The sequence below is a fragment of the Lycorma delicatula genome, chromosome 5, assembly GCF_047948215.1.
Source record: "Lycorma delicatula isolate Av1 chromosome 5, ASM4794821v1, whole genome shotgun sequence".
NCBI classification, from domain to species: domain Eukaryota; kingdom Metazoa; phylum Arthropoda; class Insecta; order Hemiptera; family Fulgoridae; genus Lycorma; species Lycorma delicatula.
This window is the reverse complement of record NC_134459.1, coordinates 84,099,500-84,112,518: the sequence shown is the minus strand read 5'-3', so window position 1 is coordinate 84,112,518 and position 13,019 is coordinate 84,099,500. Positions and strand designations below refer to the sequence as shown.

The 13,019-nt window shown below is 37.0% G+C and overlaps 1 protein-coding gene across 1 annotated transcript in view; it reads right to left on the bottom strand.

Moving 5' to 3' along the window:
- The window catches only part of Toll-9 (toll-like receptor 9), a 38,474-nt gene that overhangs the window by 16,547 nt on the left and 8,908 nt on the right, over positions 1 to 13,019 (bottom strand). Inside the window, exon 3 of the mRNA XM_075366549.1 lies at positions 8,125 to 8,559. Coding sequence (XP_075222664.1) covers positions 8,125 to 8,559 — 435 coding nt within the window. The remainder of the gene's footprint in view (positions 1 to 8,124; positions 8,560 to 13,019) is intronic.

Sequence of the window (13,019 nt, the reverse complement as noted above, 5' to 3'; positions counted from 1 at the left end):
ACCATCTTGTTGTGGCCTAACCACCTTCACCGGTTCCTCTAGTCCTCTGTGCAAGTATATTAACATCTTTCTAATGTAGGAACCGACTCCACCACCAGGCAAAATAAAAACCAAAGACTTGGAGCTACGCATGACTATCCTAACTGAATTCAGGAGTAACAAAAGAGAACTTTTTTCCACGTCCGCTGAATTATAATATACGCGATACTTGCACTTCTGTATATCCATTTTGTCCGTTCCCAGTGTAGTTGACACGTTACGTTCAATGTCAGCTGACTTGATCGACGGGTTCACACCCTGAGCCCGGGCCAGGTTTCAAAAGGAACATATATCACCAGTTTCTGCTGCCAAGTCATTTATCTCCTCGACCCGATTGATAATCTCATCCGGCCATCTCTGAGGGATGAGGTTCATCTTCAGTTACTTCCTCTTGTAGAATGTGGTTGACATTGATATTTTTTACCTCCTCTCTATGTGTAGCCTGTGTTATTGTCGTTATCGGAGGTGATGTTTCCGTTATGCTTTAAGCCCATTAAATATATTTGACAAGGCTTTCTCGTGCTGCCCTATAAACCTGGGCAAGCCAGACCCAAGATTCTGTTTTAACTCCAGCATTGGCTCCCCAAGCTGGTGGGTAATGCCTCGCAAACTGTCTGGGGCTGAGTCCTCCTACTTCGAGAACACCGACCTAACTCGTTTTTTGCCCTTGAAGTCGGGCCGCTTCTCCGTTTACTGAGATTGCGCACTTCCAGACATAGTAGTACCTTCTCCGACTGATTGCTCCAACGGAGTGAGCGTCTTCTCTGCATTATGCGATTACGGGCCAAATCCCGCCTTGAACGAGACCCCATTCGATGGGTTTCGGGGTGGGGTCGGGTTTTTTTTGGGGAGTGAGGTAAAATGTATTCCTCGAAAACCCGAAAATCGAATAAAAATTTCGGGGGGGTAAGGAAGATGTCTCCCAAAAATAAATAAAAATTTTTGGGGTCAAAATTTTGAAGGGAGTCAAAGGATAGGGATGGGCGAGATTCACCCAGAACCGGGAGGATTTTGAAATCAGGAGATGTAAAACGTTGGAGGGTCAAAAGACGACCTCCGTTAAAGCCCATCAGGTGTAGAAACGAGGGGGATGGTGTGGCGACCGGAATCGTCACAAGGCGAGTGTCTTCCCCTACTGGGGTTAGGTAAGGGCTAGAGACTACCCATGGTCGTCAGCCAGGCACTGACTCTGTGCATGGTTCGGCTGAGCTTCAGTTGGGCGTGTTCCACGTCGTGGTCTGCGACAAGTAGCGCAACGTCGTCAGTGTACCCAACCAAGGCCGATTCTTTAGGCATTTCTAGCTTCAGCAAGCCGTCATAGACGGGGTTCCAATAATAACAATAGATCACTTAGTACAGAATATTGGGATTAGACGTATCTTACCTTAATTTTATCATAAAAGTACTTTCATGGGATCCCACATCCTATGTAATGCAACAATCATTACAGTATGAACACAGTTTATTTTAGTATTTTTAATATGCACTTTAATTAAATATTTGAATCATGACTGAGGGTGCGGGATCCTGCGAAAGTAATTTCATGATAAAATTAAGGTAAGATATGTCATATCTCAATATATTTGTATTAGGTGGTTTTTATTAATAGAATTAAAAATATAAAGAAGAAAAAATCGTGAATTATTTTTATCATTGCTGATGCAGTAGATTATGTTATGAAAATGCTTTTTCACAATATCAAATTCTGGTCGGCATTGTAAAGGTAATATTTTTAATTGTTATTAATCAATTTATTTTCCTTTTAGGATGCATTATAGTAAAATATTTATTAATCATAAATATTTAAACAAGTCAAAACGTGATCTTTTTTGTTAACATTTATTTACTCTTAACAATTATGGTGATTGTTCAGTTATGGTTACTTCTTTTTTATGATGAAGATGCAAAATGAATCTTGTAGGGTTTTAAAAATGTCTATCCTTATCTAGATTCAAAATCAGAACCTTGTAAGGTGGAAGGTGTTTATTTCTCTGCTACAAATGCCAACAGAGAAGTAAATGTAGAGTAAAGCAATAAAATGCAAAGAAAATATTATTAATTCTTTCTTTCTTTTTCTGTTTAGCCACCGGAACCACTGTAAGGTATTACTTCAGAGGATGATATGTATGGATGTAAAAGAAGTGTAGCCTTGTACAGTCTCAGGTTGACCATTCCTGAGATGGGTGATTAATTGAAACCCAACTATCAAAGAACATCAATATGCACGATTTAATATTCAAATCCGTATATAAGTAACTGCCTTTACTAGGATTTGAACTTTAGAACTCTCGACTTCAAAATCAGCTGATTTGTGATGACGAGTTCACCACTAGACCAACCCAGTGGCTTATTAATTCTTTCTGTATTTTTCCAATGAATAATGCATTTCTGTCAAATTATTCCATCTAACTGAATTGTATTTATCAGTAATTGTAATAAAAAGTTAAGCCAGTATATCTTTATGAATTATAAGGTTTATTATCCCTTTTCTGTTAATTTAAATAAAATATTCTACTTATTATATACTTATTCCACTTATTGTCTACTTGTGAAGGTATAATAATGCTTACAATATTGGCCGCACTGTTTATTTACTGACATTACATTACTGACATTTACTGATATTATAGGAATGGAATGCAAAGTTGGCAGGAGTCTATTACTCCCTACTTTATCGCAGAACCTGGACAGAGTCCCTTGCTGCTGGATCATTCTAATCGGGCTTGTTTTTAAAAGGGTTATTTTTTTTTAATCTCGGATCTAATTTTTCAAGTTTTGTCTATTATTATTTTAGTGAATTTAAGACGGATTTAATTGCATTCCAATCCGTTGTTAAACCAGCGTTATCGAACCCATTTCATGGGCCGACCGCGGAAGGCTAGGCTTATAAAGCCTGTCCTCCCGACGTAATTCCCCTTCAGACCGTCCACTGAAGTCCTTTCGGTGCTAACTCTTTAATAGGCTAGCAGGAATACGCCACAACGGGGCACTAGCTATAAGGAGGGAGCAATGCGTCCCCTTTTCCGGAGGAGTCGCAATTGCTGGGATAATTTGTCTTACTGTAAGTTTTTTTTTAAATTTAGACCGCGTTTTTGTTTTATGCGCGACTTACCGTGTTTGACGTCTTCAAACTATATAACTCGCGAAAACTTTTCACTCGCGACCCCGGAAACGCGTCTGACGCACTATTCCGTTTATGGCTCATGCGATATGGAGGCCCCTAAGCCTGGTTTGTCGATTTTCGGCTACCGCACCGCACCATCACGGTGGTTCGTCCAGTACGGCGTGAGGCCGCTTCCTTACAACTGTCGGAGTTGGGTCCTCTCGGCAGATGTCCCGAAGATGACTGTGTTCGGACACAGCCGCTCTCCCGAACAGTCTGCGCGCCTGCGCCACCCCCACCTCGGACACGGATTGAAATCTCGCATCAGATCGGAGAGTGGCGTTCCTGACGAACCACGGAGCTCCAAAGATCGTCCGCAACGCGATGTTTTGGACGGCCTCGATCTTCTTTTGAAGCGAGGAGCTCAACACTGCCCCCCATGCCGGGTAAGCATATGTTAGAATCGGCAGTACGTATAGCCGAAAAATGAGGAGCTTAGTTGCCAGTGGGTACGGGCTGGCACTGTTCAGCACTGGGTATAGCGAGGCTCTGGCGGCCTTAGCCCTCCGGGTCGCATAATTTACATGTTCGCCGAAGGTAAGCCGCCTGTCCAACACCACCCCCAGGTACTTAACTGTTTTCTCAAAAGGGATTTTCTCCCCTGAGATTTCCAGCTCTCTGGTCGGTTTTCGTGTCTTGCATGTGAACATCACGGCCACCGATTTTTCACCGTTGACCCTGATTCTCCACATGTCGAGCCACGGTTCCACTAAGTCCAGCTGCCTTTGGAGCCTCCGGACCGCGTAATCCACATTTGCGGATTCGTAGAAATATGCCGTGTCGTCTGCGTAAAGGGCCGTTTTGACCCCTTCCGACAGCGGCATATCGTTCACGTACAAGGTGTACAAGAACGGGGAAAGTACTGCTCCTTGGGGAACCCCAGCGGCTATTTCTCTGGTAGAGGAAATCGTTTCCCCTACGCGCACGACAAAATGTCGGTCTAGCAGATATGACCGCATCAGTCTGACATAGCGGTACGGGATCGCCGATCCGCTAGCTTATAAAGCAGCCCGCTATGCCAAACTTTGTCAAAGGCCTTGGCCACATCCAGAAAAACGGCTGCAGTCACCCGTTTCCTGTTCAGGCCTCCGACAAGGTCGTCTATTATTTTTACCAGTTGGAGGGTGGTTGAGTGACCCTCCCTGAACCCAAATTGCTCGGGCCGCACTTCTCCCTCCATGTATCGCCTCAGTTTTTCGAGAAAAATCCTCTCGAACAACTTAGACAATACCGGTAACAGGGAGATTGGCCTATAATTCCGTGGGAAAAGTAAACTTTTCCCCGGTTTGGGTAAACATACGACTTTGGCCGTTTTCCAACAATTCGGGAAATATCCAACGTACAAAATGGACGTGAATATCACCGAAATTGCTGTAATCACGGAGGCCGGTATGTTCCGGAATGCACGGGCGCTGATCCCGTCGACACCCGGGGCCTTGTCGGGGCTTGTGGCCTTAATGGCTGCGGAAACTTCCGCTTCAGTGACTTGGCCTGATATTATAATTACATGGAAGAATTTGATAAAGCTTTATTAAGTTAAAATTTGTATTTCTTGAAACACATAATTTAAAAAAATTATTGTTTTTCAAGAAGTTATTGATGCTGAGGGATCTTTAAAAGTGTGTTATTTATTGGATAAAAGTACAGAATGAATCAGTAAGGTATGAATGTCTATCATCAATAATAAATGAAATAAAAATATGACTTGCTGCTTATTTTTTAAAACATTCTTCTACGTTAGTGTATTTATGGTGCGCACTGATTCATTAGATGTATTTAGAAACTCACCAGGTTGTCTAGTAACCCACTGGGTTGGTCTAGTGGTGAATGCGTCTTTCCAAAACAGCTGATTTGGAAGTTGAGAGTTTCAGTGTTCAAGTCCTAGTAAAGTCATTTATTTTTACACGGATTTGAATACTAGATCGTGGATGCTGGTGTTCTTTGGTGGTTGCCACACATCTCAGGAATGGTCGAACTGAGACTGTACAAGACTACGCTTCATTTACACTCATACATAGTTTTACTGAAAATAACAAATATCTGCTACATATCTATTGGATGAATTTATAATTAATTATTTGAATTTGCAGAATCCATTCATCATATTCAAATTTCATTTTCTCATTTATAATATTAATATTTGTTTTTAATTTATTATTACTTATTTAATATTTACTTGAATTAATATAATTACTTACTTAATATAATTAATTTACTTTAATTTAATTACTTATTTAATATTTTTATACCCTATAAGTTTGAAAGTGTATCTTTATTGTATTTTATGTGATCTGCATAGTTGGATTTTTGTTTATTATGTTTAAATGGTTGTGCTACTTTAAACTTTTTTTAAACGTTCTATATGTTATACCTGTAAAGAATATATTACAGTCTTTATTAGCACCATTAATTATATATACACCTGGTTTAAATTTCGCTTGGATTATAGCTAAGGTGAAAGGAGGTCGTATTGAAATTTTTAGGACATTAATTAAGCAACAGAATTAATGATTTCTTACTTTTTTAACCTGAAAAGTAGAATAAAATAGGTCCCAGAACCGTACTTTCCGATTAAAGACGGTCTGCTTCACTTGGAGTTCTGCAACTGGTGGAATACAAATTGATAATCCTAAAAGTAAATTTTGTTTACCGACGAGGCAAATTTCAGTCGAGATGGCGTCAACAACTAATGAAGTAGACAGTTGATAAAAAACCCTGTTTATATATTGATGTACAATAACCTTGTTAGAAGGGTAATAAACAGTTAAAATCTGTAGAGAATTTTATTCAGAACAAAATGGTATAAGATAAGTAAAATAAAACAAACAAAAGTAGAAATTTGAATTTCACAGTAACAGTACACTGGACCATGTATGTCATGGGCAGAAGTAAATCCTCACGAAATGGTGGAAGGAAATTTTCAACAACAATTTAGCATTATTGTATGGTGCGGCCGTTTTCATAATCAGCTGTTTGGAGGGCATATGTTCATATTACCTGGCTGCTTAAATGCTAAAGTATACTTGCACTTTCTTCAAGAAGAATTGCTGCAGCTGCTTGAAAATATTTCTCAAGCGCCAACATGCAAAGTATACTTCCAGCATGATGGTACGCCTCCACACTTCTCTTATACCGTTTCCACTCATTTAAATCATCATTTCCCTAAAAAAAAATTGTTCATGGAGGTTCACATTCCTGGCCACCAAGATTGCCTGATCTTTTTGTTTCTGAGGATGGATGAAAAATATTATATACAAAACAAAATTCTTGTGAGAAATTGTCTGCATTATGGATGCGGCTGAGCAACTTAAGGACAGTGCTGAACAACTAAAAAGAGCCACAAAAGCTTGCTAAAAAATGTTGGAAATGGCAAGCTCATTTTTGAATATTTATTATAAACTGGTATGTATAATGCACTTTGGTCCAGTATACTGTTTCTAAAGTACTGTTGAAATTTTTCTAACCTTTGTTTGTTTTATTCAACTTATACCATTTTGTTCAGAATTAAATTCTCTACAAGTTTTATTTAAAAGTTCTATGTGTTTATTACCTTTTACAAGGTTATTGTACGTCAACATACGAGGGTACGTCAAACCCTCATATAAACAGGGTTTTTTACTCCAATTTATAGGTTTTCACCCCAGATTTCTCAGACTACTGCAGATATGGTTCTGGAACATATTTTATTCGATTTTTCAGGTCAAAAATCATAAGGAATCACTAATTCTATTGCTTAATTAAAGTACTAAAAATTTCAATACAACCTCTTTTCACTGGGGTAGCTGAAATCCAAGCGAAATCTTTCACTAGCCTTACTCTTTCACTAGCCAAATGAAATTTTTCACTAAAATGAAGCATTATAGGACATATGTTTTTATGAACTTTTTCCATTATTTTCATTACTAGAATAGGTTTTGAAAGTCCCAGGAGAATTTCATGATCCACCTGTAAATGTTGTTTTAATTATGATTAGATGAACTAAGCAAAAATTCTGAAAAAATCTTCTGGAAACATACTTCCTTGTTTTTTTCAAAAGTAAATAATTTTATTTTTTTATGAAAGTATATTTTTAACTTTTAAAACTATTTTTCAGGAATTATTCTGTTAAGGAACCTTAAATGTGTATTTTTTAAATCGTCTTTTTAAATAATCTATTCAATGTGCACTTAAATAATTTCTAATGTTTTTGGTTTTTCAGTTAGGAATAATGCCACTTTTGATTTTATCTAACTGTTAAGTCTGCATTTAAATCTATTCAATTAAAACATATTGTTTGATAGCTTATTTTTGTAAGATGAAAATCTGTTCCACAACATTCCAGTTCACGAGCTTAAACATATCATTCAAACCCATTTCTTACCTCCTAGCACAGTTAGGTCAAACTCTTCCTCCAAAGTAATGTCTTGAGATCAGTCCTTGTTGGTTAAAAAGTTAGATGTATAGGAATCTTTTAAAAAAATAATTTGTAAGGATCTACACTGAAACTGAATGTTAAACATACTTTAAGTTTGTAAATTGTGGCAGTAATTATTATTATACTACTTGTTATTATTATAACAAATGTTATAAAAATGCTCTCAACCTTTTTTGTCTTTCTGTAATAAAAACTTGCTATTATATATCATGTTAGGAATTGTCTCAAGTTGTCTATTTAATTTTACAATTAATGCTGATTAATAATTAGAATAGTGGAGTGGTATTGATGATAATTTTGCAGTATTAACTTATGTCAGCCATTTGGTCAAAAGAAAACAAGGATCCTGTAAGTATCAGTAAACTGAATTCATTTATTACTCGAATTTCATGTATTACTGTATTCCAGTGCAATACCTGAAACATCTTGAACAATAAATAATGTTCTGGACGTTACTAAAATCTGAACTTAAGATAAAAATAGAAAAATGATTGAAATCTGTACTTGCCTGTTATTGTAATATACTTCAGCTTGTTAGATTTGCTTGGCTTAGGATGCTGACTTACTTTATCACTTACAACAGTTACAAGAGACAAAGAGATTAGATTTTTTGCATGTAAAACCACATTGACAATGTTGTCAGTGTTTATGTGTTCGTCTGGGTAGATTGTTATATTTATGACACTTTCAAGAATATTGCTAAACTTTTTTTCAATCACATCATCTAAAGCGTTATCTCCCAACCATATCTCTGTGATACTGGTCAAGATTGATGAGTTTATAGATGTACTGTACTCATTTGTGTCCTGATTCTCTGGAATTGATTTATTTAATATCCTTTCAACACACATTGTAAAGTTTTGGTGGTCTATACAGTACAAAGTACTATTACATAAGCATGCTTCTTCTAAAGGTAAACAATCACAGAGAAAGTTATAATTACCTGTAACAAAATATAACAACTAAAAACAATACATTTCTTCTTTTGTACTAAATACTTGCTAGTTTTTTAAAATTATAAAAATTTGTGAATTTTTCATTTTCAAATTAATGGAACAATTCTGCCAAGGTATTTTGGGTCTTAATAGCATCTTTCTCATTGGGATTTACAGAAGCACGTTGTGCTGGCAATCAGTCTCTATTAATTTGAAAGTTTATAATTTTTAAGTGTTAATGATTTATTTCAATAAATTATTTTTGTTTCATAAACAAAACACAAGGTTTTGTTAAAACAAAAGTAAAACATGCTTGCTAGTTATTAGTTAAAAATCTTTTCATTAAAATATTTTTCCACCAAACAACATGATTTGCCTATTATTTGGTCACCATTAATCAAACTGGAAAAGATAGAGATCCTATATTTTTTTATTAGTTTTTGGCTATGTTATTAAAACTTCTATGTTAATTAGAACTTTTGACAAGATTAAAAATTTGTATTTTCATTTCTGTACGAAATGTTATCTACAGTAACAGATGTTTTAAATGTTCTACGAGACAAACAAAATTTCTAAATTAAGAAAATGTATATTTTCTGTAAGAGATGATCTTAACCAGAAAAAGCCCAGCCAGTCTGTAGGCATGCATATGACCAAACTCCTATAAAATAAAGTGTTTAATTGGTTTTATCTGTTTAACATCATGTTATGATCATGCCTTTCAGTGAAAAAAATGAGTATGTAGCTACATTCTGTGCATTTGGAACGTGAACTGTGCATATCAGAAATGTGATGTAAATTCAAGATATGAAATTAACTTAACCCTAAATGGAATACTGGTTAAACTCAAATTAATTAGACTCGCTGGTAAATATGGTGGCACAGGGACTGAAAGACTATGTACTAGCATTTTGCTTGCATTGGCCTCTGTTACAAGCAAACTAAAAACATTACCATTTTCTATATGTCTTTTGTGTATGGTATTATATAAAAAAACAGGTTTCATAAACTTAACCCATCGGGTTGGTCTAGTGGTTAACACGTCTTCCCAAATCAGCTGATTTGGAAAGTCGAGAGTTACAGTGTTCAAGTCCTAGTAAAGCCAGTTATTTTTACACGGATTTGAATAGTAGATCGTGGATACCGGTGTTCTTTGGTGGTTGGGTTTCAATTAACCACACATCTCAGGAATGGTCGAACTGAAGAATGTACAAGACTACACTCATATATATCATCCTCATTCATCCTCTGAAGAATTATCTAAACAGTAGTTACCGGAGGCTAAACAGGAAAAAAGAGAGAGAGAGAGGTTTCATAAACTTGCTGTAGCGTATGTAATTGTTCAGTTTTATTCTAAATTATATATTGATGTTGTGGTAATCATTCATGAATCATGCATGACTAATGTGCTATTTATGAATTGCTGTAACACAACATGCAATTCTAAGAATTTCATTTACTTATTTTTAATCTATCTAATCATTGCGCTGTGAAGAATCATTTGTCACACATAGCTTGTAATTATGTTCTAGAAGTGGTTATTATAAACGCTACATTGTGGTTATTATAGGTTATATATGCTACATTCCAAGGTAAATAACCTGTTGATGTCAGAACGAAAGCAGGAGATTGAAGACTGAGGCCTTGCGTCTTGGCAGGTCAGTTGGGACAAATCCCCCACAGGTTGCTACATGCATGGTGTATTTCCTATAGTGTCTAATTTAGGTGTGATTAGATGCGTCTCCCCCAATCGGTACATCACACAGTTTCTCTCCAGGCATAGTGCCTTTCGGGCGAGTTTGGCTAGGTTTCGTTTGGTCGATTAGAGTTAATGCCCGGATTGCGGGACTGATGATACAGTGGACCGCGTCCTCTACGTCTGCCCCCGATTCGACATCGAACGTTCACGAGTTGTTAGGGAACTTGAGAGAATACATTCCTTTCTGGATCTCTGTACCAACTGGATGATCCGCGAGGAATGGTCTATAGTGGCTGGTTTTCTTCGCGCCCTTGCGATGTGTAAGTCTGCAGAGGGAGTTTGATCGAGGTACTTGATCGTGGTAGGATCCCGGGTGGCTAGGGTTCCGGCTTAGGCATTGGATTGGTTGGAGGTAGGCGCATTGGCATCGTGCCACGGTTATATTGGTATTGTTTGTGATTCGATTTAGGGCTCCCACTGTTGGGGGTGGCGCGCTGCTGGGGTATGGTAGCCCGTGCGACCGGGGGCGTGGCTTCCCTCCGCCTATGGCGGTCCTGATCGTAACTTGGTAATGGCATGCGAGACACCATGATGGGACCTAGTGCGGGTGCGGTGTTTTCCCAGGCTCCTGCGCGGATCGGAATGAGGTTGCGTTCCCCTTGTTAGGTGACCTAAACTGGTCGATTTATTTGGGTGTAGGTCTGATTTTCTATGTTGCATAAAACACAATTTTGATCGGTATGACTGTAGCACTGATTTAACTTTAAACTCGTTTGTTTTCTGAGGCATTCACAGTCACAAACGGTGTTGTCAAATCTGTACTAGGCGCGGGGTCCGCGGTTACGTTTAGTTATTTTGAGGGAATCATGTTAAGCTGGATGTGAAGATGTCCGTTTGAGGACTACGTGAAGGCAAAATTTGATATGTATTTACTGATGCAAATGTCTGCCGAGGCATTTACATCGGTGGCATCCCAACCGAGGCCCAGCTGATGACGGTGAGATGTAATCAGTTAGTTGGTCTATAGATGACCTCCGATAAAGCACCTCAGAGCCTGGAACGTAGGGGATGGTGTGGCGACCGGTAACGTCACAAGGTGGGTGTCTTCCCTCTACGGTTGTAATTATGTTCTAAAAGTGGTTATTATAGAAACTTTTATTGTGGTGTATATTTTACTTATTGAAGTTAATAACTGTTAATGATTATTTTTACTATTTGTTGTATTGTTTTCACTCAAGACTTTGTCATAAATTCATTCATGTAAATTTTTAATATTTCAATACAGTTATCTTCTTTTAAAATGCCGAAGTTAGAAGGAAAAGGTACAGTAGTTCATAGTCAGGAGAGGGAAACTGTTCTTTTTATAAAACAATACCGGAACCGGAATAGTGAGAAAAACTGAAGTGCTGATACGGTTGTTCAAGCGAAAAAAGTATCAAAACTAACGGTCCAAAGAATTATATCAGAAGGGAAATCAAATGAAACTGAGAAGCCATCCGTGTTTGTTTCGCCGAGATAACGTGAAAATCCAGTACTATGCAGTTTTGATTCATTTGACACAGATGCTTCGAGGCGTTTAATAAATAAATTTTATGTAACCGAAAAATGTGTTCCTAAAGAAGATTATGTAGAAGAAGATTATGTAGAAAGCCCGTGAAAGTGAAATTAATTTGAAAGGGAGTGACAGATCTTTAAGGAGAATATTATGTAAAATGGGATTTAGATGGGAAAAACAAAAGACAAGCGAAAAATACTGATAAAACGACATGCCATTAAAATGCAAAGAATGAGATTTCTATGACAAATTTACTTGTTTCGCGAAGAAGGAAGACCGATTGTATACACTGATGAAACCTACATTCACAGCAGTCATGCGACACCAAATCGTAGCTAGACATATCTTCATGAAGGACTGAAAACACCAGTTCCAAATGCTCTCTATTAATAATTGTTCATGCCGGCTGTAATAAAGGATTCATTAACAATGCTTTATTTATGTATGAGTCAAATAAGAAAGGAGATTATCACAAATCGATGGATTCCGTAAAGTACATGAAATGGTTACAAGAAAAGTGTTTTCCCAACTTGCCACTTCGGTCGATCATTGTACTAAATAACTCATCATATCACAACGTTCTGCTACAAAAGCAGCCAAATTCTAACTCTTTAAAAAGTGTTATGATAAAATGGTTAGCCGAACAACAAATTAACTGTTCTCCTGCTATGACAAAGACTGAATTATATAATATTATAAAATTACACAAAGAAAATCAAAAGAAATTTCTAATAGATGACATTTTCGAAAATTATGGTCACACCCTTCCACGGTTGCCACCTTATCACCATGACTTAAATGCCACTAAAATGATTTGGAATCAAGTGAAAAGGCAAGTAGCTAAAAGAAATACAACTTTTTACATGTCGGATTGTTCTTAAGTTAGCTGAAGAGGAATTTCATAAAGTCTCTGTAGCTGGTGGGAGCAATGTCTGCGAGCATGTTGTCAATGTTAAAAAAAAAAATACATTGAAGATGAAAAACTATATGATGTGGACATTGAGAATTTTGTGATAAATGTGAATTCAGAATCGAATACGAGCTCTTTAGAGTCTACTGACAGCGAATTCGGAATTTGCGAGCTACAGCAATAAAGCGAGTAGAAAAAATAATTATTTAAAGTACTTTATAATAATATTAATTGGGATATTAAACTAGTTTTAATTAAATAGCATCATAAGTATTTTTAGTTATAAATATTATCTATATTAAAC